Raw genomic sequence first — 23,530 nt, 5'->3', positions numbered from 1 at the left:
CCTCTTAAATTGCCTATAGGTTTTACTTTCAGAGATAAAGTTTTCATGTGAAATAAAAATACATACATAGTTGATTTAAGTACTGTTTTTGGTTTAGATAAATATAAGTGCAGAAGTGCCAAGTTATTATGGGCTGGAGTTGGTAAGAAAATCTTACATTGAGGAGAAAGACTCTTTGAAGAATGAGGTATTGGGTTGGCCAAAAAGTTAACAGAACTGTTTGGCCCAGCCCAGTATTTAGGGTAGGAAGAGAAGGGGGTGACAGAGAATGAGACTGTTGGATAGCATCCCTGATTCAGTGGACATGAGTTTGAGCAAACTCCAAAAGATAGTGAAGGACAGGAAACCTGGTGTGCAGTACTCCTCGGGGTCGCAAAGAGCTGGACACAACTTAGCGACTGCACAACAACGTTGTTGTTTAGGAAGGGCTTCCCTGCTGGCTCAGTGGTAGAGAAGCCGCCTGCCAATGCAGAGTGGCGGGTTCAGTCCCTGCATTGGGAAGATCACCTGCAGAAGGAAATGGCATCACACTCCAGTATTATTGCCTGAGAAATCCCTTGGACAGAGGAGCCTGGTGGGCTACCGTCCATGGGATTGCAGAAGAGTCCGACATGACTTAGTGACTGAACAACAATAATATTTAGGAAATCTCAACAATACCTAGCCTAATACATTTTTTCACTTGAGAATGGTTAAATAATAAAAGCCAACCAGAAATTTGGGGTTATAGGAAAAGTCTTAAATGCTTACTCCCTTCTATGTCAAGAAAACATAATAAAATTAAACTTTTGTTAAGGGCAAGACATGCTTTGCCTGGCCAGCGTCTTCATTTTTGGCCTGGGCTCTCTGTGGATTGGCTTTCACTAGAGTTCTCTCATCTTGCAGAGCCCGAATACCATTGGTGTTCAAATGGATTCATCTCTTAGCTTCTGCCAAATATTAAGAGGTGGGCTTCCACCCATAGGAGAGGTTGCAAAGAAAACATAAAATATATTAAAAAAATGCATGGACACTATCATTTACCCTTTTCCAGTCTACTTTCCAAAATTTTGTTGGCATCAATCCCATTCTTTTTCTCCTTTCCATTGTCGGGGGAGAGGGGAAGAATATGTGCGTGTGCCCCGGTGTGCACACACCACATCATTTTAGAATAGCTTCCATAGGGAGCAGAGCTAAATGTGTATTTCAGTGTACAGTCTCTAATTAGAAGTCCATTTTCTGCTTAGGAAAATCTGAACAATGAGCCTGTTTTATCACCCGGATAAAGTGAAGTGAGCTCTTCCCCTTAGAATAGCACATATCAAAGTTGCCAGGAAGTTTTCTGGATATCTCATTATAAAAAGACTTTGAATTGGTTGTAGCAGCTTTAGTGGCATCGGTTCTGATCCTGTTTGTGGTTTCCGTGTAGGTGTTTTTTGTTAGTCTTCATTTTTTTGCCTCATTATTTCCCGCAGGTGTCTAGATAGTCCATTTTATTGTGTGTATGTTTGCAATTGGGCAGAGCGGAGGTGGGTCAAGGTAAAAGAATGGAAATGCTATTTCACTTAAAATACATTATTTTTTGGCAATTGATAGGAGAAGGCAATGGCACCCCACTCCAGTACTCTGGCCTGGAAAATCCCATGGACGGGGAGGAGCCTGGTGGGCTGCAGTCCATGGGGTCGCTAAGAGTCGGACATGACTGAGTGACTTCACTTTCACTTTTCACTTTCATGCATTGGAGAAGGAAATGGCAACCCACTCCAGTGTTCTTGCCTGGGGAATCCCAGGGATGGGGGAGCCTAGTGGGCTGCCGTCTGTGGGGTCGCACAGAGTCGGACATGTCTGAAGTGACTTAGCAGTAGCAGCAGGTATGATTTAATTTTTATTCACTTGGTTTGGGTCATTAGGTACTTATTATATAAAGTTTGTGGCTTTGTTCATCAAACATTTCTGGACATTGGTGACAGTGTTGGGTGTGGGGGGCGTCCTTCAACAAGAATGGACTTCCGAGAATTTCACTGTGTAGTCGGCAGTAAGATACACTGTAACTCTTCATTCACTGTGCCTGAGATGGGGGGCAGAGGAAAACTGCCTTTTGCCAGGAAATGAATTTACTGTGAGAGATAACTGCTAGGAAAAATAAACATTTAGATTTATTTCCTTCATAATAAGAAAGCCATGAGATGATTTCAGATTCTATTTCTTAAGAGATCTTTATGAGCATGCAATGCAGAGTAAGGAGTATTGTAACAGCAGGCGTCTTTAGCCTCCTGTAGCTTGATCCACCCTGGAGGGTGAATGCATCTGTCCACAGGCTTTCAGGCCAGATATCCTTCTTCCTAGTGATACTGCTTACTTTAGTTATCCCTGTTCTTCCCCCTTCAGGAAGCCTGATTGGATCTGTAGATTTGCTGGACACACATACGTGCACCAGTCCACCTGCCCTTTCTTCCACTAACATTTTAGACATTTTATTCCTGAGTCTCCGGCAGTTAGATTATTTCATCAATCACATGTTGTTTTTACTTAAGATTTCCCAGGAAATGTTAAACTGACTGCAAATTCTCCTGGAAAAGTTATGATGGGCTTAAGTATTTACATTTGGACATGTTACAGACCTCACAGGGGTGGGGATGGGAGTTGAAGATAGGGAATAATTGACTGGAAACCCACTTACCATGTAAAAATATTGTTTCTGTTGGAAAAGATTTTGAATTCCAAGCAGATGTCACATGTCACACATTCTGCATTTTAGGGCAGAAGTAAGATAGGAGGGCTTTGAGTTGACCATCTGAATATGTGATTGCATGTGTGCAGAGAAGTATTATAAAGGACGTTTCCAGCTTATGAACAGGTTATATATGTATGTCATATTTCAGAAAATTATTTTTCTGGAGTGTATGTTTTGCCACAGAAGTAATGTACAAATAATTAGACTTGCAAGTCAATTTATAAAAGTATACATATAAGTTTCTGAACTGAGTTCTGGGTGCTAAATCTCAGAACAGGTGGAAAAGGACAGAATTTCTACCTCATTTTTCTAATTCAGGCCAAAATTTAAAGTCCCTTTTTTTCCCATCTTGTTTTTCTGTTTCTTAGTGCTTGTGGCCACCCAGACTTTCTTGTTGTTGCTAGCTCCATGATGATGTCCTGTTTTGTAGTTTATAATACAGAAAAGTGCTATGCTACCTGCCTACTGTCTCTCCATTCAGAATCAAAATTCTTCTAACCCCAAATGTTAGCAGATCTCTCAGCTAAGTAACGAGAGAATTAGCAGCCTGAGTGAATGACTCCAGTGTGTGGATGATTGCTTCTATGGCCTTCTAGGAGACATTAGCATTTTAACAGAAACCTGTTCACGCTAAAGCTTCACAAGTTGTCGGATTTCACTCATGAGGCCAAGGGAAATGAAAAATGAAAGCGGTTTGTGAAGGAGGTAGAAGGCTGTGTTTGAGGTGTCCTTTTGGGGAGGCATGCCCTGACACTCCTTAACTTTCTTGCTGAATCTCCATGTTTCGGATCCCTCACAGTTGTTCCTCTTCTGTAGTTGAACTAGTTGATTAGAGATAAAGGATATGTGGCTATGGACAAAGATTAAAGTTTGTTTCATTTATTAAAACTAAAAATTAGCATTTATTTGCCATTTTCCATATACCATAAAGGTGAAACATTTTTCTATCTTATTTGCCATCTAAGCTTATCTGATTGCTTATGAGATGATTTGTGTGCTCTGTGAAGAATTATGAAACATTTCAAAACCCAACAGATGGGAGTAGAGAAGCATTCCATGTCAGTATTGCATGTAGACTTGGATAGACTTGGAATCACTGAATCATGAAATAGGGCTTTATAACATAGGGGAAAGGCAAGCTCCTCTGTTCTTGAGGAGTTAATTAAGGCATGCATGTGATTTTATTAAAGATGAGCCTCTATGCTGCTTCTAGCTAGACTAGAATTTCCTTTAATAATATTGCAGGATACAGTTACTTGAGCATATTTTTCAGTGTGTTCTGGCCTAGCATATGCTTTGTTTTGTAGCAGCCTTTTAATTTTTATTTCTAGTTCCTAAAACTACACTGATAGTGTTTTATGGCATTCATGTCAACAGCACTGCAGAATTTCCCGTGTTCAATCACGATTCCTTGAATCCTGTGGAAAGGAAAGAAATAGAGATTTTGTAATGACCTATGAGAAGATTTTTCACTTTTCCTCCCTCCTCCCTTGGAGGCTGTTCTTGAAGGAATTGTGGGCTTTCCAGGTGGCTCAGTGGTAAAGAATCTGTCTACCAGTGCAGGAGACGTGGGTTTGATCCCTGGGTTGGGAAGATCCCCTGGAGGAGGAAATGGCAACCCACTCCAGTATTCTTGCCTGGAGAACATCATGGACGGAGGAATGTGGCCGGCTACAGTCCATATTGTCACAAAGAGTTGGATGCTACTGAGCACTCATGCACTTGAAGGAATACTGTGTAGGGAAAGTGAAAGTCGCTCAATTGTGTCTGATTCTTTGCAACCCCATGGACTATACAGTCCATGGAATTCTCCAGGCCAGAATACTGGAGTGGGTAGCCTTTCCCTTCTCCAAGGGATCTTCCCAACCCAGGGATCGAACACAGGTCTCCCTCATTGCAGGTAGATTCTTTTTTCTTGTTATCCTTGGTAGTGTCTTATAAGAAAACCTATCATATGTGAAGGTTTTATTAAAAATTTTATTTTATGATATATAAAATATGTATAATATATATACACATTATTTTTTGAGCAGTCAGAAAGACTTTTTCAAGTTTAATGATAAGGGGAATGAATGGAACTTAAAAATCTTCATTATAATGATATTTACTCTGGAATTACATTTTTCAGACACACACAATTGTTGGATGTTATTTCTTCCTTTTTTCCAGGATTTGAGTGAACTTTGGGATTGAGGTGTGTCATTTAGATGGGTAGGGAAAGAATGACCTGATAAAATGATGGCCTGAAACTATCTCAGACACTCCTCTCCCCTTTTGTGTGGTTCTCTTTGATGTCCTCCACGCCCGCGACAGTGTCTCGGGTGCTGTGTTTGCTCTGTGTGTACCTTTCTTCCCGTGGCCTTTTGTATTTGCACAGTGTAGTTGTGAGCTAGCGCAAAATGCATAGCTCAAGGCTGCGGTGTATGGCTCGCATTGTATGCTCCCCAGCACTGTCGGCTGGGCGCACAATGACTGCAGTGTGGAGGGGCCCACACGGAGGCAGTGATGGTGCTCTATAGAGCGCCGGTGGCGTGTGGCATCAACTGCAATGTGCCGGGTAAGCAGTTGCGCAAATTCCTCCAAGTCAAGAGGCCTCCAGAAATGTCATGTTTGGGCCTCAAGAGCGAATGCCATAAATAACAGCGCAGGCATGGGGGAACTCCGTGTCTCAGATTCCAGCCTGCCTTTCTTCAGCTGGGCTTGCTATAGATTGCTGGGCCTTCCCAACCCCTCCCAAAGGAAGCTAGTCTTCTAATCCTTGAAGAATATATATTTTAAACCTACCTGAATTGTCTTGCTTTGTCTCTGTCCTTTGGATGTCTCTCATGGGTTATGTCATCTTTTAAAGAAAAAAAAAAAAACCTGATACCTGGGATGTAGACCAAAGGACTGTTAAAATTTTTTGTTTGTTTGTTTAAGTTTTCAAGCCATTGATTTTATACTTCTGTTCAATGATATTCTTGGAGTTAGGGAGAGGTAGATGGGGGGAAAGTTGATTGTAAAGCTTGCTGGCATTTAATATAGGAAGTAAGATTTCTTTTGGAAGTGTACTTGGCAAGTTGATTAACTGTTGTATGGCTTTAATTGTTTAGTTAACTGGTGCTACATTATCAGAATAGAGATGAACACAGTTTGTACTCTATAAAGATTCTAGTGTAAGAAGAGATATAAAGCAAAAGCACGCTTCAGATAGCAAGAAGAAATAACAGCGACTGATGTCCTAGGGAAGGAATGTGTAAAGACTGCAAAACCCCACTGTCTCCTTTTGGATAAAGGTGGTGCATGGCAGGCTCTTAAGAGAAAGGAGCACATTGATTTTTCTGCCGACGTCATTCCTTTAGTTCCCAGGAAGTATTTGGGAGAGCTCTAATTACTAAGGAAGAGTCAAGTACTGTGTAGAACTGTGAAAGTAAAATGTAGGTCTGTGGCTGTTCTCCTAGAATCCAGTTGGCAGTGTATGTCTAGCTTAGTTCCTTGAATATCTATGGGTTGGTAGTCCATGAGCTCTAGAGCCAGGAGCTTGCGTGAGACTGAGAGCCAGAAGACCTGCTTCTAGACTCAACTCTGCCAGCTTAAGTGCCAAGCCATTGCCCTCAATGGATCTTTTGGCCTACACGTGAGCTGAGTTACTCAATGAAGCGCTGCTATTGGAGACACTGAAGTGAGTGAGACACACTATTGCTTAAAGAACCCAGTCTTCAGAAGTAGAAAGTATCAAAAGAAGTAGGACTAAAGAGTAAGTACCGTAGATGTGAAATAAAGTACTTAAAGGAGAAAGATAAATATTAGAAGATTGGAATAGGCTTCAGGGAGGAGAATTTGGAGCTTTGTCTTAGAGGTAGGGATTTAACATTTGGAAATTAAGATAGAAAAGAAATTTGGAGCTTGCCTTGGCAAGTTAACTGCCCTTTTTATGTGGGACTGGCAGCACCTGCCCATAGTTACTACAACTAATGAACCAGCCACATATACTTGTATCTTAATACACATTGTAAAGCAAAATATCTGTGTATTCCGCTTGGTTGAAGAATGTGTTTGTAGTCCCTTCATGAACCATAATTCAAGTTGTTTATAGAAAAATAAAAACAATGATAATATGAGAAAATTGCCTAATACTAATGTTTATGGACATCGCAAATAAGAATTCGATTCTTTAAAAGAAATTCAGGAAATCCGACTGAAAAAGTTAGATCAGTTAAACTCTCTATAACCTCAGTTTTCTCATTGTGAAGTGAGATTGAGTGTAGTAACTGAAAGCTCTTTATAATGATATTTAAAATCAGTTATTATTTTAGAATAGTTCAAAAAGTTTCTGGGCTTTCAGCTGCCTTTTAATGCATTCACATAATGTGCCAAATATTTTATTAAGTACTTTAGTACATTTAACTTTTTGATCACCATCATAAGGTGACTCAAGACATGCCTGAGGTTACACAGCAGTTAAGAGATTGGGCTGGTGTTCAAATCCATGTCCCATTCTGCTCTGGTGGTGATGCTCTTCAGTTCAGTTCAGTTCAGTCGCTCAGTCGTGTCCAACTCTTTGCGACCCCATGAATCGCAGCACGCCAGGCCTCCCTGTCCATCACCAACTCCCGGAGTTCACTCAGACTCGCGTCCATCGAGTCAGTGATGCCATCCAACCATCTCATCCTGGGTCGTCCCCTTCTCCTCCTGCCCCCAGTCCCTCCCAGCATCAGAGTCTTTTCCAATGAGTCAACACTTACTATCATGCTATTGAGATGGATGATTCACATGAATGGTGGTGCTTGCCAGAATCTAGGAGGGGAGAAGGAACAATCTCACTTTGCATGCCCCCAACACAATTTTTTTTTTTTTTGGTTACACATGTGGCATGTGGCATCTTAGTTGCCTAGACCAGGGATCAAACCCTTGCCCCCTGCAATGGAAGCGTGGATTCCTAACCATTCCTGGACCCCCAGGGAATCCCACCCTCAACATTTTTATGTACTTGTATTATGAAGTGTATCTTGATTAGTCTCTCCAAATGATGAGGATTATTACTTATGGAGTGAGTTGTGAACAGCATGAAAGCAAAAAAGAAGTGGTGAGTCACTGGGTTGTGTTGCTGTCAGAGCATACTCAAGCAAGTTTGATTATAAATTAATATTTATGAAATGTAATAACTTGGTACAGTAAATATGTATCATTTACTATGTCTCTGATAATTTGGTATGCTTTCTTTATGAGATTAGAAGAAATAAGCTAATTTGTTTGCCTTTTTAAATTAGATTCCAAGGCAGATCAGTTTTAGGTGTTTTAAGAGTAACTTCTTGAGTTTTCTATTACAGTTTTCTTTCTCTACGCCTTATTCCCCAGCTCCTGTTTCTCCCTCTCGTATCTTGATGGCTTTGTAGTATCTATTTTTTTTTTAATACTTGTCAAAATCTTTTGAATGTTAATGTGTATAAATAATTAATGGAATAAAGTGATTGTAGGTTAATGGGTTTTATTTTATCTGACTAAAGATCCATTGGGTTTCCTTAGTTTGAGAATTTTAGCGTTTATCATCCATTACTCTTACTATTGCCTCTTTCTTATTTTATTGTCTTCATCTAGAATTCTGGGAAGGTATGTATAGAATAGATCCCCTCTTCTAGCTTACAAGTCTGAAATTCTTTCATAGTCTTTATCTGTTTTTGCTTCATTTTGGGTAGTTTTTTCAGATCTGTCTTCCACCTTTTAACTGTATCAAACCATGCCCATTTGGATTATAATTTAATTATTCTAGTTTTATTTTTAAATGTTCTAATTGGTTCTTTTCAGAAGTTCTGCTTTTTGATAGTTATTTTTTCCTTGTTATTTTTTCCTGATATTTCCCTTTAAAATATTTATTTCTTTAAATATAAAAATGCTAATTTTGTGTTCTGTACTTGATAATTCCGTTGTCTACTGTCTGAATTTCTGACTGATATCATATCTAATGCTCAATAATAGTAGCTGGTTTCCTTATGTATCTTTAATCTTTCTGATTATACTTGTTGGGATTTTATCTATGAGAACCATTCATTTTCCATTTCCTTAGGAATCATTCCGATGCCACAACCATGGTGAGGTTATGATATTTCTCAGCCGCTTTTGCTCATCCATTCTTGGCTCTTCTCCCATGCACTTTTGTATATGCATCTTTCAGCACATGCCTCTTGGCTTGGTTGCTTTTTTGTCCTCCCAACCAGTTAAGTTCCTTGAGGGTGGAGATGCTGAATGAAAGCTTAAGTAATACTTGTCTGCAATTAAGATCTTATCGAGCATTTAAAATATCTGTTTCCTGGAGAAGGGAAGGAGAGAATCGTGCAGAAGCAATCTGAGCATGTAGAAGATATTTTGGTGTTTGTTGGATGTGGGCTAATGAAAGACCGTTGGGAATACAATTCAACTGTGATTGAGAGAGGCACTTGGTTTGGCACTTTAATATACACTATCTTCCTGGGTTTATTTGGCCCTCACAGTGAGCTGTGAGAGAGCTGCTATCTCATTTTACAGTTAAGGAGATGAAGTGGTTCATCCATTGTTAGACTTGTCCAGTAATAGTAAAGTGCTTACAGAAGCTGAATGAGGGAAGGGCTGGGTCTGACTCCAACCGCCGAGTGAATGCCTCCCTGTGCTGCCCAGCACCAGACTGTGGCAGTGAGCTTTGTGGGTACTTTGCTCTTAATCTTTTAGGGGAATTCTGTCCATGAGAGCATGTTTCTATTTTTGAAATGGAAAGCAGTGAGAAAGTATGATTTATTAATAAAAATTGATGGTAAGGCAATGTTGGAATGTGTTTTTCTCTTTGAACTGAGGTATGTGTTAGTATTTATAGATGTCAGTTGTCTTAACTATCCTTTTTACCCTAATTTCAAATAACATTCCAACCAAATAAAATAGCATGAATCTCCTTTGAGGCTGTCACATTTCACCATGATTTTTTAGGGCTAATCCACTTCAGTAGTTAGCTGATTTGAAAGGAGTTGTCATTCTGTCAGAGGTTTCCTAGAAGTAACACCTTTGCTTGGAAACTATATCTGATTAAAGGCCGACTGCCTATATAAGCATCCATTGAGTTCTCAGTGTCTTTCTAAATAAGATGATCTCTTGTTTATAGTAGATGAAATCTTCTGTGACCTATTTTATACCTCCTTATAAGTGCATAGTGTGTGATGAGCAAGTAGACAGATGTGGCAAGAGCTGTAACAGTTTTCTCCCTTTTGCTATCTTAGATAAGAACACTTCCTAATTACAAAGTAGTCACTGGAATTATCAATACAACTATGATCAGTCACTGTGAGCGTGAGTGGTAGCTGTCACTACATTTAAAATAAGTATGTCACATAGAATATGCTGTATTATTGTATTTTCATTTGATTCAACAAGCATCTATTATGCTGGGCAATCTACTCTCTAGAGACTGAACAATATTGTTGAAATTAATGTCAGAGAAATTGAATTCTATCTTAGATTATTGATTACTTTTAAAATATTTTTCACTATTGTTTGCAACCAAATCTCATATCTATTCCAGGCACTTATGAAGAGATAATGGATTTTACTGCACATTTAAGAAAGGAACTATCATGATATGAGTCACCTTCTCCTTATAAAGTCAATTAAAATACCTCCAAACTCAGAGTCTTAATTATATAGATTAATAATTGCTTGCAGATAATGAAATTCTGAAACTTTCCATTTAGAAGCTTAATGCTAAATTTCATGTAAGTGAAATTAGTTATTTTTCATGTTTTAAAAACTCTCCAGCTTTTAATAAGAACCAATATTGACTAAGCCCTCACTATCCACATGCTGTTCTAAGCTCTTATCATGTGTTATAAGTCATTTAGCACTTAACCACATCCTGTATGGTAGATTCCATTATCATTTAGTAGATGTACAGATTAAGACAAATAGTTAAGTGTCTTGTCCGTAGTCACGTAGATTATAAATAGTGGAAAGGCATTTAGAACTTTGGAATTTGGAATCTGGAGCCCAGTACTCTCATTTATTACACTATATCTGTGTAATGTGTGGACATACAAACGCTTATCTGTTTCATGTATACTTTATCATCGTTTGGATCTGTAGCGAGGTGGATAGCACATTGCTTATAATGTTGAAATCACGTAATCTGTGTGGCTCTTCTCCCTCTTCCCTCTACTATTTAATGTAATTCTTTTCCTAAAAAAGAAGTGTTTAACTATACAAATTTGATAATAAAGGTTGCAGATTCTCCTTCACAAGTGTTTCAGGCATGGATTTCTTACCTCTGCTTCCACAAGCAGAGAAAAGAAACACACACTTGAATCAAGTTTCTGTGAAGACTTTATCTTTTGAAAACCCTTATCAGTGTTGTCCCAATTGGAAATTGAAAAGTCTTTTATATCTTACTCCATTTTTAAAGATGTTTGTGTGGCAAGCATTCATTTTCATACTCTGGATGAACTAACTAGTAGACATTTCGATAATGTGAGGCATTTGTCTCGAGGATGAACATGTGTATCTTCTGGCTTGTTCCTTTCTCACTTGCAGTACAGGGGTTGTTTATATCCATGCAGGGGAAGGAGTGTGTGTCTGACCCAACTCTGCACTTGGTTCCCAGGGCTGTGGAGTCACCACTTTTAATTGGAGTCACCACTTTGTTTTGACATTGATTAAATAGTGAAATTTTCTTTTGAAGCTGTCATAGGCTTTTATATCTTTGTTGATAGTAAATTAAATCCTTGGAGGCAGCTGATTTACTGTCTCAGCTTCATTCTCTTCTATTTTTAAGATTTGTTCTAAGGAGTGAACGCCATATTATCCTCCAGAAAAAGTGTAACTTTGTATTGAAAAACATAATTTCTACTCTACAGATACTTTGGAATAAAAATCACACTTACGTAGTGATGGGATGATTCATGTTAGGGTACACGGAGCTTAATGATTTTCCTGGGGAGAGTGTACACAAGCCACTTTGAGGAACTGAGGGAGGCAGCTTGGATGTACTTTTGTACTATTTTAAAAACAAGTGAACTCTTTAAGCATTTTACCTTTTTTTAGTTTTTGAAATATTAACACGGAATAGCAGTTAAGTCTAGACCATCTGGCTAATCATGCTTTCGTTTTGGAATTTAGGTTCTGTGTGGGAGTGGGGAATTTAAAATGAAAAAGTTATGAATCATTTTTGGGTATTGTTTTAATAAAGGATCGGAAAATAAATACCGTGTTAATTTATGCCAGGTAATTTTATCTGATATGATGTCCTTGATTATAGCACTCATGGACCTTTAGTGCTTGAAAAGTAAAGATGCTTTTTTTTCCTCAGAAACGTGCGAAGGGGCAAGTGTTATTTGACAAAGTGTGTGAGCATCTCAATCTCTTGGAAAAGGACTACTTCGGACTTGTGTTTCAGGAGAACCCTGAGCAGAAAGTAAGTGAAGTTATCTTAAGTTTGTTTATATTGTCTTAAAAAAAAATACTGTGTGTTTCTCTTAACTGGTGTAAAATTTAGTTTTCAAATAACTTATTTTATGTTTTTATTATGACAGTTTATGTTCATTGTGGTGGTGGTTTAGTCACTAAGTTGTGTCCGACTCTTGCGATCCCATGGACTGTAGTCCGCCAGGCTCCTCTGTCCATGGGATTCTCCAGGCAAGAATACTGAAGTGGGTTGCCACTTCCTTCTCCAGGGGATCTTCCCAACCCAGGAATTGAACCCTGGTCTCCTGCATTGCAGGCAGATGATTTACCAACTGAGCTATGAGGGAAGCCCCAATGTTCATTGTAGGAATTTGGAAATGTTGAAAACTTTTGTTTTCATGTGTAACTTTTTGCTGTTGTGGATGTGTATGCTTTTCCATTTTTATTTTAAACAGAATGGAATGGCTTATCCTACACGAATTATTAGAAATTGAAAGAACTGGTTTTAAAATTTTTATTTTGAATTTTTAGCTCTTGAATTCATCTGTATTCTAGGAGTTAAGCTTACCTAAAAAGCAAGGAAGGAGGCATATTGGAAGAAACACCAGGTGTCCGTGGGGATTCTCTAGGCAAGATACTGGAGTGGGTTGCCATGTCCTTCTCCAGGGGATCTTCCCAACCCAGAGATTGAACCCAGGTCTCCCACATTCCAGGCAGATTCTTTACTGTTTGAGTGACCAGGGAAGCCCAAAAAGCAGGGAAGGAGGAATATCGGAAGAAATATCAGGAGTACCCATCTGTACTTGTCTGGAGGTTCAGGAGAGTGTTTGCCTTGCCGAATAGATTAGTGATTGTGCAGGGATGAAGGTATTCCTTACCCTGTTGTGTGGGTCATTGGGAGCAAAACAGAAGGCGGAGTCCAGCTTGACTCAAGTGGTAGAGTGATTGATTGAGTAATTGATTTGGGCTGTACCAGGGTAGATTTGGGATCAGTTTATTGTCTGTAATTTTGTTGCACTTCTGCTTTTCTAGCGTGCTGTTTCTGAATCTTTTTATCACAGGATGATGATATAAACGGGTTTATTCTCACCTGTTTAGAGCTGTGAGTCTCAGCACAGTTGTCTGAGCTGTTTGATTTAGTAAATGAATTAAACAACCCGTAATAGCCTGCTTTTTATATGTACAAACTGCAAGAGAAAAAAAGAATACAAATTTTCCCCAGGTACTCTCATATTTTCCTGTGGAGTCAGAGGAAAATGTTTTAATATACCCTCTTAAGTTGTTTTCCGGAGGTGTGCAAATTAACAAAAGATGACAAAAGATGACTTTTATTCATGTGAGTAAGTGGGAGTTCACAGAAAACTGTGACTGCAGGAAGTGGTTAGGGCATCTTAACAGAGGAAAGAGGTAGGAAAAGGCACTTATGGAAAATGAGTGACTTTTAGGAAAGATGAGGGTCCTGTGGGAGAACAGGTGGGAGACAGGCTAGTTTTGTGCCGGTGTCTGTTTAGCTGAGGGCTTCTCCTCTCAGTGATAAGAGTCAGTCTTTGCTGGTTGGAAGGAACCTTCCAAGGAAGGGAAGAGATTTATGACAACCTAGTTCTCCTACTTCCAGGTAAAAGGAAAGCCTATTCTTACGTGTCTGTGAGTTCACTCAGACTCACATCCATCGAGTCGCTGATGCCATCCTGCCGTCTCATCCTCGGTCGTCCCCTTCTCCTCCTGCCCCCAATCCCTCCCAGCATCAGAGTCTTTTCCAATGAGTCAACACTTCGCATGAGGTGGCCAAAGTACTGGAGTTTCAGTTTTAGCAGCAGTCCTTCCAATGAAGACCCAAGACTGATCTCCTTTAGGATGGACTGGTTGGATCTGCTTGCAGTCCAAGGAACTCTCAAGAGTCTTCTCCAACACCACAGTTTAAAGGCAGCAATTCGGTGCTTAGCTGTCTTCACAGTCCAACTCTCACATCCCTACATGACCACTGGAAAAACCACAGCCTTGACTAGATGGACCTTTGTTGTAGCAGTTAGGGATCCCTAATTGCTGCATTTGAACTCCTCATTTGCTGCATGAGTGATCTAGTTCTCTGACCAGGGGTCCAACCCAGGTGCTCTCCATTGGGAGTCTTAGCCACTGGACCAACAGGGAAGTCCCCTGAAGTAGTAGATTTGATCAGCCAGGACTCTGTGAACATCTGCCTGATGATCCCAGAGTGTACTGAGATGGTTTCTGCTCCAGGACTTTCTTGAGATGCCGCTAAGCAGGACCATCAGAGTACTCTAATGCTTGATGCTAATTCCAGGGACCTTCAGGGCTTCTCCTGTTCCCTAAGCATATTAAAGAAAGAACTATTCACCAGTTCTGTCAATTAACTAGACTTAACTTCTAGCCTTCTGTCTTTGTCAGTTTGAGTTTCTCTAACAAAGTGCTGTAGGCTGAGTGATTTATAAACAGTAGACTTGTATTTCTCATTGTTTGGGAGCCTGGGAAGCCAAGCAAGGTGCCCACTGATTCAGTACGTGATAAGGGCCCCTTCCTGGCTCATGGAGCTCCTGTGGTATCCTCACATGGTGGATGAGCAGGAGGGCTCTCCAAAGCCTCTTTTATAATGTTGCTAATTGCACTCTTGTGGGCTCCACCTTCATAACCTAATCACCCTAAAGGCCTCAACTCCAAATACTGTCATATTGGGGATTAGGTTTCAGCATGTGCATTTTGGGGAAGGACACGTGCCTTCAGTTTCTGTCACTCTCCTCATTGTTAAGGAAGTTCTTTTTCTACTTCACTTTCTGAGTATTGGGACTTAACTCTGGTGGAGAAGATACTGATTTAGGGTGAAGAGTAAAGGCTGGGTCCAGGATCATGCTCTAAAGGGAAGCCTTTTGGAATCTGTTAGATGGTGGCTGTGGGCAGACTCACTGTGATGGTTCTGAGGATGCCCAGAACACTTGGTCATGGTGTGACCTTTGCAGTTACCTCCCAACATCTAATATTCATCTCAGTCAGTTGGTAGGTGAATATAGACTGTAAGTTTTATTTATCCACAGGCCTTCATTATTTGTATTTATACATCCTGGTAATGAAATGCAGGATACAAACAGTGATGATTATGTATAAATTGAATTTTCTCAACTTGCTACATTTTAAATCCTTGATACCTAATTTGTGGTTTAATTCCACATTGAAACCGATGACAATTAAATTGCATGCCTACCCACTGAATAGTGTGTAAGCGTTCTTATTAGAACTCTGTTTAGAATACTTTTCTTAGAAGTAATAACATATTAGACATTCATCAACTAAATAAACTAGGTGCTCTTTTAGACTTTAAATTATAAGATAGTCTTGATAATGTTTCCAACTATGTGCCCTTTTGTTGGCCCTCAAAGCTGTAAAAGAGAAAGTGATGGAAATTTGGCTAGGAGCACTTAATCTTTCTTAAGAAGGAAAACCATCAGTATATTGTAAAATATGTAGAATAACTTCTTTAGAAACATGATGTGCTATATTAAGACATACAGTATTTCTGAAACACTAGACTTGCATGATGAAGATATTTAGATAGTAGGAGTCTCTCTTTTTTATTTTGCTGACTCTTCATATATGTGCCTGACCCATGTCTTTCTCCTGTATCTCAGACTCATATACTTCACTCTCTACTGGACACTACAGTCACTCATCTAAAAGCCAGCTAGTCTTCTGAACTTCAGCTTCATCTATTCCCCAAAGTGGTATAGATTGCTTCCACTTTTTATACCTCTTTTCATTGCTTGTCAGTCAATAAGTTCTGTCTTCTACCTGCTGACATCCTGGTTCTCTTTGTCCAGTGTTCTTGATTTGGTTTAGGCCCCTGTCATCTCTTGCTTTTAATATTTGATTAGCCTCCTAACTGGTTTAACTGCCCAGTCCCAGACCTCTGTGATCATTCTTCTCCCTACTGCTAGATCGAACTTTCAGGAAGGCATAGCCCATCTTGGCACTCCTTGCTTAAAACCATTGAATGGATGCAATCTAACCCTCTTAGTGTGGTTTACAAAGCTCTTGGTCAAGTGACCGTGATCCACTTCTTTGTCTTCCATTTCTCAGTAACTTTTCACAAAAACTCATATTCAGTTCACACCATATTTCTCTCATAAGGGAAGCTTTGCCAGTCCATAGTATATCTGCTTGAACATACTATTCCTTGTATTTGGAATATCCTTCTCATTATTTTTCTTTTTTTGAATCCGAATGTCTATTACTCCTGAAGATCCAGCTTAGGTACCCTACTCTATGAGATTTTCCTTGGTTGTTTTCCACCATCATTCTTCCTGGCCCCAACTCAAGGAGAGTTGATAGTTCTGTCATCTAGACATTTCAGTTCAGTTCAGTCACTCACTCGTGTCTGACTCTTTGCGATCCCATGGACTATAGCATGTCAGGCTTCCCTGTCCATTACCAACTCATCCTCTGTTGTCCCCTTCTCCTCCTGCCTTCAACCTTTCCCAGCTATAGGGTCATTTTCAGTGAGTCAGTTCTTCACATCAGGTGGCCAAAGTATTGGAGTTTCGGCTTCAGCCTCAGTCCTTCCAATGGATATTCAGGACTGATCTCCTTTAGAATGGACTGGTTGGATCTCCTTGCATTCCAAGGAATTCTCAAGAGTCTTCTCCAACACCATGGTGCAAAAGCACCAATTCTTCGGTGCTCAGCTTTCTTTATAGGCCAACTCTCACATCCATACATGACTACTGGAAAAACCATAGTCTTGACTAGACGGACCTTTGTTGGTAAAGTAATGTCTTTATTTTTTAAGCTGTCTAGGTTTGTCATAGCTTTCCTTCCAAGGAGCAAACATCTTTTAATTTCATGGCTGCAGTCACCATTTGCAGTGATTTTGGAGCCCAAAATAATAAAGTCTGTCACTGTTTCCATCATTTCCCCATCTATTTGCCATGAAGTGATGGGACAGGATGCCATGATCTTAGTTTTCTGAATGTTGAGTTTTAAGCCTGCTTTTTCACTCTCCTCTTTCACTTTAATCAAGAGGCTCTTCAGTTCTTCTTCGGTTTCTGCCATAAGGGTGGTGTCATCTGCATATCTGAGGTTATTGATATTTCTCCTGGTAATCTTGATTCCAAATAGACATCTAAACATTTAGCACAAATATCCATCTAGACATTTAGCACACATCTTATTTATCAGTCTTTCTCCCCATTGTTCTAGAAACTGTGTGGCTTCTGTATGTCTAGACAGTATCAAATATTTAAAAATACTCCCCGTGTGCCATCTCACACCCATTAAGATGGCCACTATTAAAAAAAAAAAGGCAGAAAATAACAAGTGTTGGCAAAGAAGGATGGTGAGAAAATTAGAAAACCTGTACACTGGTGATGGAAAAGTAATATGGTGCAGCTATTAGGGAAATAGTATAGGGGGTAGTCAAAAAATTATAAATAGAATTGCCAAGTGATCTAGTAATCCCAGTTTTGGGTATATATCCCAAAGAATCAAAAAGTAGGGTCTTGAAGAGGTGTCTGTACACTCACGTTCATTGTATCACTACTCACAATAGCCAAGAGGTGGAAGCAGCCCAAATGTTCTTGATGGATGAGTTAGATGAACAAAATGTGGCTTATTCAGAATATAGTGAATGGAGTGTTTTTGAGCATTAAAGAAGGAAGTCTTGTTAATCCTGTAACATGGGTGAACCTAGAGGATATGACAGTCCATGAAATGTTGAGTCACGAAAGACAGTTTCTGTGTGAGCCCCTTGTCTGAGGTATTCCCTAGTCAGGCCCATGGAAAACCAGAGTAAAATGGTGGTTACCTGGATTAGGGGGAGGGGATAATGGAAAATTGTTGTTCAATGGGGATAGAGTTTGTTTTGCAAGATGAAAAGTTCTAGAATCTGTTGCACAGCAATGTGATAAACTTAGTTCTGCTAAACTGTACAGTAAACACTGGTTAAGAGGATGAATTTTATGATATTTTTGTTTTACCACATTAGAAAACATTACTACCAGTATGCAAACTAGTATGCATCTGCAACTCTGGCAGTGAATAATTAAGACCTAAATTCCGCCTTCACGAATGTCCCCACTTAGTCCCAGTTGAGAAGATGAGAAGATTGAGTAATTTGGGTTTTTTCTTTTTTTTTTTTTCACTCTGTTAATAAATTTTGACTACTGCTCTATAGGAAGAGTTCAGGTTACTAACAGGGAAGACTTCCTAGGAGAGAATGATGCTTATGCAGAGACCTGAAGTTTGAGTGGGCTTTGGCTGGGCCAAGGGACTTAGGAAGCACACACATAGGGCCCTGAGTAGGAACAGCTGACCGCTTGCAAAATGAAAAGATGTCTCTTGTGGCTAGTGAGGGGAGACCGAGTGTTGATAGGGGTCAGGTTATGTAGGGCTATGTAGGCTGTATATTTATTTATCAAGGCTTGGGAGATCTCCTTTATGCTCAGAGAAATGATGGCATTGATAAGCTGATGCAGTGATATGAGAAAACCAGTTTTGCCTTGACAAAGATCTGAGAGAGTGTGAGCAGGACTGTTCACCCAAAGCACAAAAGGAGCCTCAGTTGAGGTTATGGTAGTGAGAGTAGACAAGCAGATGATTTAAAAGAGATATGGATTGCTTGCTTTTAAGTGTCTAGCTGAGATCATGAAATTGTGATGGCAGCAGAGTACACTGTACTTCTCTAATTGCTCTCTGCAGCCTGGGCATAGTAGTGGAGAAATGGGGCATTATGTTCACAGTGGTTATGGTAAGAGGGCAAAAGGTTGAGAAAGCTAGAGATCCTGAAGCATAGGTAATCAAGCTGATTGATTCATAAGATCACTGGAAGGAACATAAACTGAAAATCCATGAAGCTGGAATGGGCTGATAGGCTGGGAGAAAATGGCTGGGACCAAGGGATGAAAGCTGTAAGCTGAAGGGCAGGTGTGGTGAGATTAAATGCGGAGAAGACTTAGGAGAAGAAACGATTGCATCTGAGAATGGAATGATGACTTCTAATGAGGTGGAGAACTCTTGTGTGGTGACAAGACTGAGTGTTCAGCCATGAAAAGGCTTGGCTGAAATCAAAGAGAAACTAAGGTCATTAAAGCAGGATTAAGTTCAGGTTAAGTTTGGAGGGGTTCTCCATAGGGTTCTAATGGACAAGAAAAGCTGTTAAACGAAGAACTCAATCTCATATTTTTAACTCTATAGTTTCTCTTCCAAAATGTGGGATGAAAATGCCCACAAAATTAGGCACACGCTTGGTTATCTAGACCTTAACTATAGAACAGTGGGAGAATAGACAGTGGGGTGTCCTTTCTGAAATACTTTGCAGAAAATGAATGCACACATGTAATTGGCACTGCCAATATTTAATTATTTCATATATTATCTGATTTTCCTATGTAACTTTTGTGTTGTATAATTTTTTTATTCCTGCTTGCTTATATAGCTCAAATCCAGTTCTTAAGATATCTGGGCAAGAGAATCTTTATTTTTCCCAATATAAATTTGTATCATGTCCCCCCCCCCCCCCCCCACAGAAGCTTATGACTGTTGCACTAACTCAGCTCATGCAGTTTTAACAATGAGATGCTACAGGATATAGGAATTTAAACTACTTTTTTTATGCTGAATATTATCTGTGTTTATAGATGTTTCGGTCACTTATCATTGTAACATATTATAACGAGAAGGGGAGGTAAAGCTGTGGTTATTTGTATGAACACTTTCCAAGGAGAGGAAAGTCTAATCTTTGTTTTAGTGTAGTGCTGTGTCTCTTGTGGTTGGAAGCCTTTCTTTTCACTCTTGACTATAAAAATCTATCGTTATTAATGTTAGAACTTTTTAATGTCTGCAGAGAACTCATATAAACTTTATTGTGGAAAATTTGTTAAAAATATGTGAAATCAAGCAATGTGTTATTCTTCTATACACAGAATTCCAAGTCTATATAGTTCTTGTATTCATGTCTAAGTGGAACCATCATTAAGAGTTTTGGATTGTCTTTAAAGGGAAAATACTGTCTTGAGTTTTTGATGTTAATAGAATTTGGCATCTGGCCCAGGGATTTTATTGTCATTTTGCTTCCAGCTATATTGAAAGAGGAGCTTGTTTGAAGTGTAGCTGATATCCACAGCTAAATTTATGAAAATTGATTAATGCATTTCTCTGATAGACCATTTCCTTCCCCCCACCAAAACTAGAACTAAAAATTCTAGTATTAAACTATTTGTCATATACAAACTGTTCTTTAATAAAATTCTATATTCAATCTGGATACACCTTATAATACCACAGATAGGAGTTGGAATCACGTTCTCCCAGATGCATAGTGAGTGTTTCATTGTAGCTTAGAAGGCCTGTAACGTTTCTGTTAACACCAGCATGATGGCAGTGTACTATTAGACTTAATTTAGACAGAGGTATGTACAGTAAAGTAGATCTGCTTCAGTGCTAGAAATTCTTAAAGGAAAATGCAGATTTCAGACAAAATTACTCTTTACCATCTGGTGATACGGTGTGTGTTGGGTTAACTTTAATCTCTCTCACTGGCAGAATTGACAAGCACCAGTTTTTAAGGCATGACTAGCCATTTTGAAACACTCTGGGATCTAGGTGTTTCTGTTAGAAAATAGATGAGAATCACTTTATTTAACACTTTTCTGAGACTCAGTATTGAAAATCTTATAGGGAAATGACAGACGACTTGGTATTAATCAAAACTGTCCTACAGCCTCAGATTTGTAGTGGATAAGAGAGTAGTAGGGAAAGATTGAAGGCAAGGAGAAAGGGATGTCAGAGGATGAGACGGTTGGGATAGCATCACCAACTCAGTGGTCATGAATTTGAGCCAACTCCGGGAGGTAGTGATGGACAGGGAAGCCTGCTGTGCTGCAGTTCATGAGGTTGAAAAGAGTCAAACATAGCTTAGCGACAACAACAAGGATTAAGGAGCTTCTCCTAATTAAGTGGCAGGAGGACTTAAGTGTGAAAGAAAAGAACGTGTATAGCTATGTGCTGCTTAGTTTAAAAAAAATGTTTTTTTTATGACCTTCCAAGGTACGTTTTTGTTTTAACATTTTTGTGTGTGTTAGAGTCCTTTGATAGTCTAGTGAATTCTATGTACTGCTTTTTTTTTCTTTTTATATTCAAGAAGTAGTTTTATTCAGTGGGCTAATTGCCAACTTCAAAATATTTGGTATTCATTACTCATAATTCAGCGTGTTTCACAATTTAAGTTTTAAACACTGAATGAGAGGTTAACATTGACAAATAATTGGAATTTCTTTCCAGTCTACTGCCTCTTTCAATCATAAGACTTATGATTTAAGCTATTAATAATTTTATGTAAAATTGTATATGGGGTGCTTCTCAGAGCAGTTTGAAATGTATGATTATAATAAAGTAACAGGTCTATGAAGGAAAGCAGTAAATAATATTCTAACATATTAATTTAAAAATTGAGATGAAGTCATCATCAATATTTAACCCTTACTGTGATTTCAAAATATTAATTAGCATAAATGATATTTTAAGATCTGCAACTGTTCTAATGTGCTGTGGAAAAAGTTTTGATTCCTATGAGTGACAAAGCTAAGAACACTGCTGATAGTAGCCAGAATTTTCCCCTCTACATTCATAACTGATTGTAATGTCAAATTTCAGCTAAAGGTTAATGAAGACAGAGATGTAACACTTTTTCCCCTGATTCATAGACTTTTGATTTCATTAAGGTAATTTTAATAGTACAGACATTCTAGGACCACATTTTAATTTTGATTTACTTTTGTTGGAAGCCTGTGATAGGATTCTCTAAGGAGGGAGGGGTCTGATTTTTTTATCTCATCTGGACCATGACTGCAGAGACTATATTTTTTTTAATCCAGAGTCTGATTTATTAACTTTTTGTGGGTAGAAATAGATAAATATTAACTTCTTTAATATATATAATACATCACCTTTGGAAATAAAAAATTACGTGAGAAGGGATATACACAGAAAGGTGATAGGCCAATTTGATTTTATCACTGCCAGAAAACATCTACGTTAAAAGCATTGGATAAAGTCTGCATGTGTCCTTACTCTTCAGGAAACATTTGAATGAATGTTTGAAAAGAAGAACCCCAAGAGGTAGATGATGTGATCTTCATCTTAAAGTTTAGAAAATTGAGGCTTAAAGAAGAAGACTAATAAGCCCAAGATCACAGAGTTGGTGGGAGGCCAGAATTTTGCTCTACGTAGTTCTGATTTGAAAACCCATGTGGCGGCCAAATCTTTAAAAAATGCGACTGGTGCACCATAGTCGGTCATGGTGTGTGCACGTGTGTGCATTCCTGTCTTTCTCTGGCTTGTCCCATCTTTTTGCATCTGCTTCTTGATCTACCCAGCACTTCTCAAGTATCAAAACCAAGAATTTATTATTTCTTTGTTAAAGAGTTTTATGTCTGCTATTTCCTTGTAATTGATAATGCAGAGAATAAGTCATGTTAAGGCATTTTGGGGTTTTTTACTTTGTTTTTACTTTGGTTTTTTATGAACTCATGATTCTAGGCAGTAAAATTATATCCCTGTCATCATGATTGAAGGACTCATTGAAGCTAATTATTCAAATAAAAATGAACCTAAGAAAAATAATCTGTAGTCTTTTAAGATGACCATAGCATGAGGAAGGAGGAGGCCAACAAAGGCCAGGTACTCACCTGCAGGTATTAGCTCATTGTTGACTGGGGTATTTTTGCAGAAACTTAACACCGGTGGCCAGCGATTTGTTGTGTAAGTAAATATTGAACCGTTTCCAGTGAGTAACATTCAGGTAACAGAAGACGTTAATACGTCTCTGGTCAATAATGTCTTAATTTAGTACTTAAACTGGTTGCCTGGAGCTGCCAAGTCCTGTGAAGGATACAGGAAATGGGGGGTCTCTCTTGGCCTTGCAGAGACCTCCTTACTCCTTGTGGGAGTGGAGTTCACAGTGTGGAAGTAGTCGTGGTTAATTGATGGTGAGCAAGGGGCAAACCAGGTTGGTGGATGCAAGGAGTCCACTCTGCTGCCCCTATTTGATCACATGAGGAACTCTCTGCCCACTTAGTCTCTGAATGGGCTCTGAAATAAAGAGAAGCCACTTTGACCTTAATATTGTGCCTGACAGTGTGGTGGAAAGTGGCCCAAGAGTGAGTCGGTCTGACAGTGGCTGGCTGGTGCGCTGAAGCTTGTCAGCCATACTCCTGGGTCTGTGGAGCTGGTATTGACTGTCCCCATGCTGTACAGAAACTGTCAGGTTATTTCTCCATGGCTTTGGTGCTTCAGGTGGGAGTGGACGGTGCCACATGGCTGGGGCACAGGGTTACTCCTGGGAGTCCCAGGAGATGGTATTGCTTCCCCCATTTTCCTCTGAGAACAGAGGTGGTTTTTTTTTTTTTTTTTTTTGTTCCATGG

The 23,530-nt window shown here is 39.2% G+C and overlaps 1 protein-coding gene across 24 annotated transcripts in view; it reads left to right on the top strand.

Moving 5' to 3' along the window:
* Positions 1-23,530, top strand: part of EPB41L2 (erythrocyte membrane protein band 4.1 like 2) — a 210,822-nt gene that overhangs the window by 117,054 nt on the left and 70,238 nt on the right. For all 24 annotated transcript variants that reach the window (XM_069598420.1, XM_069598428.1, XM_069598426.1 and 21 more), the window contains exon 4: positions 12,012-12,116. In XM_069598420.1, coding sequence (XP_069454521.1) covers positions 12,012-12,116 — 105 coding nt within the window. The remainder of the gene's footprint in view (positions 1-12,011; positions 12,117-23,530) is intronic.

The sequence above is a fragment of the Ovis canadensis genome, chromosome 8 (genome assembly GCF_042477335.2).
Source record: "Ovis canadensis isolate MfBH-ARS-UI-01 breed Bighorn chromosome 8, ARS-UI_OviCan_v2, whole genome shotgun sequence".
NCBI lineage: Eukaryota > Metazoa > Chordata > Mammalia > Artiodactyla > Bovidae > Ovis > Ovis canadensis.
The sequence above is the reverse complement of the archived record's forward strand: the minus strand, read 5'-3'. Positions and strand labels throughout refer to the sequence as shown.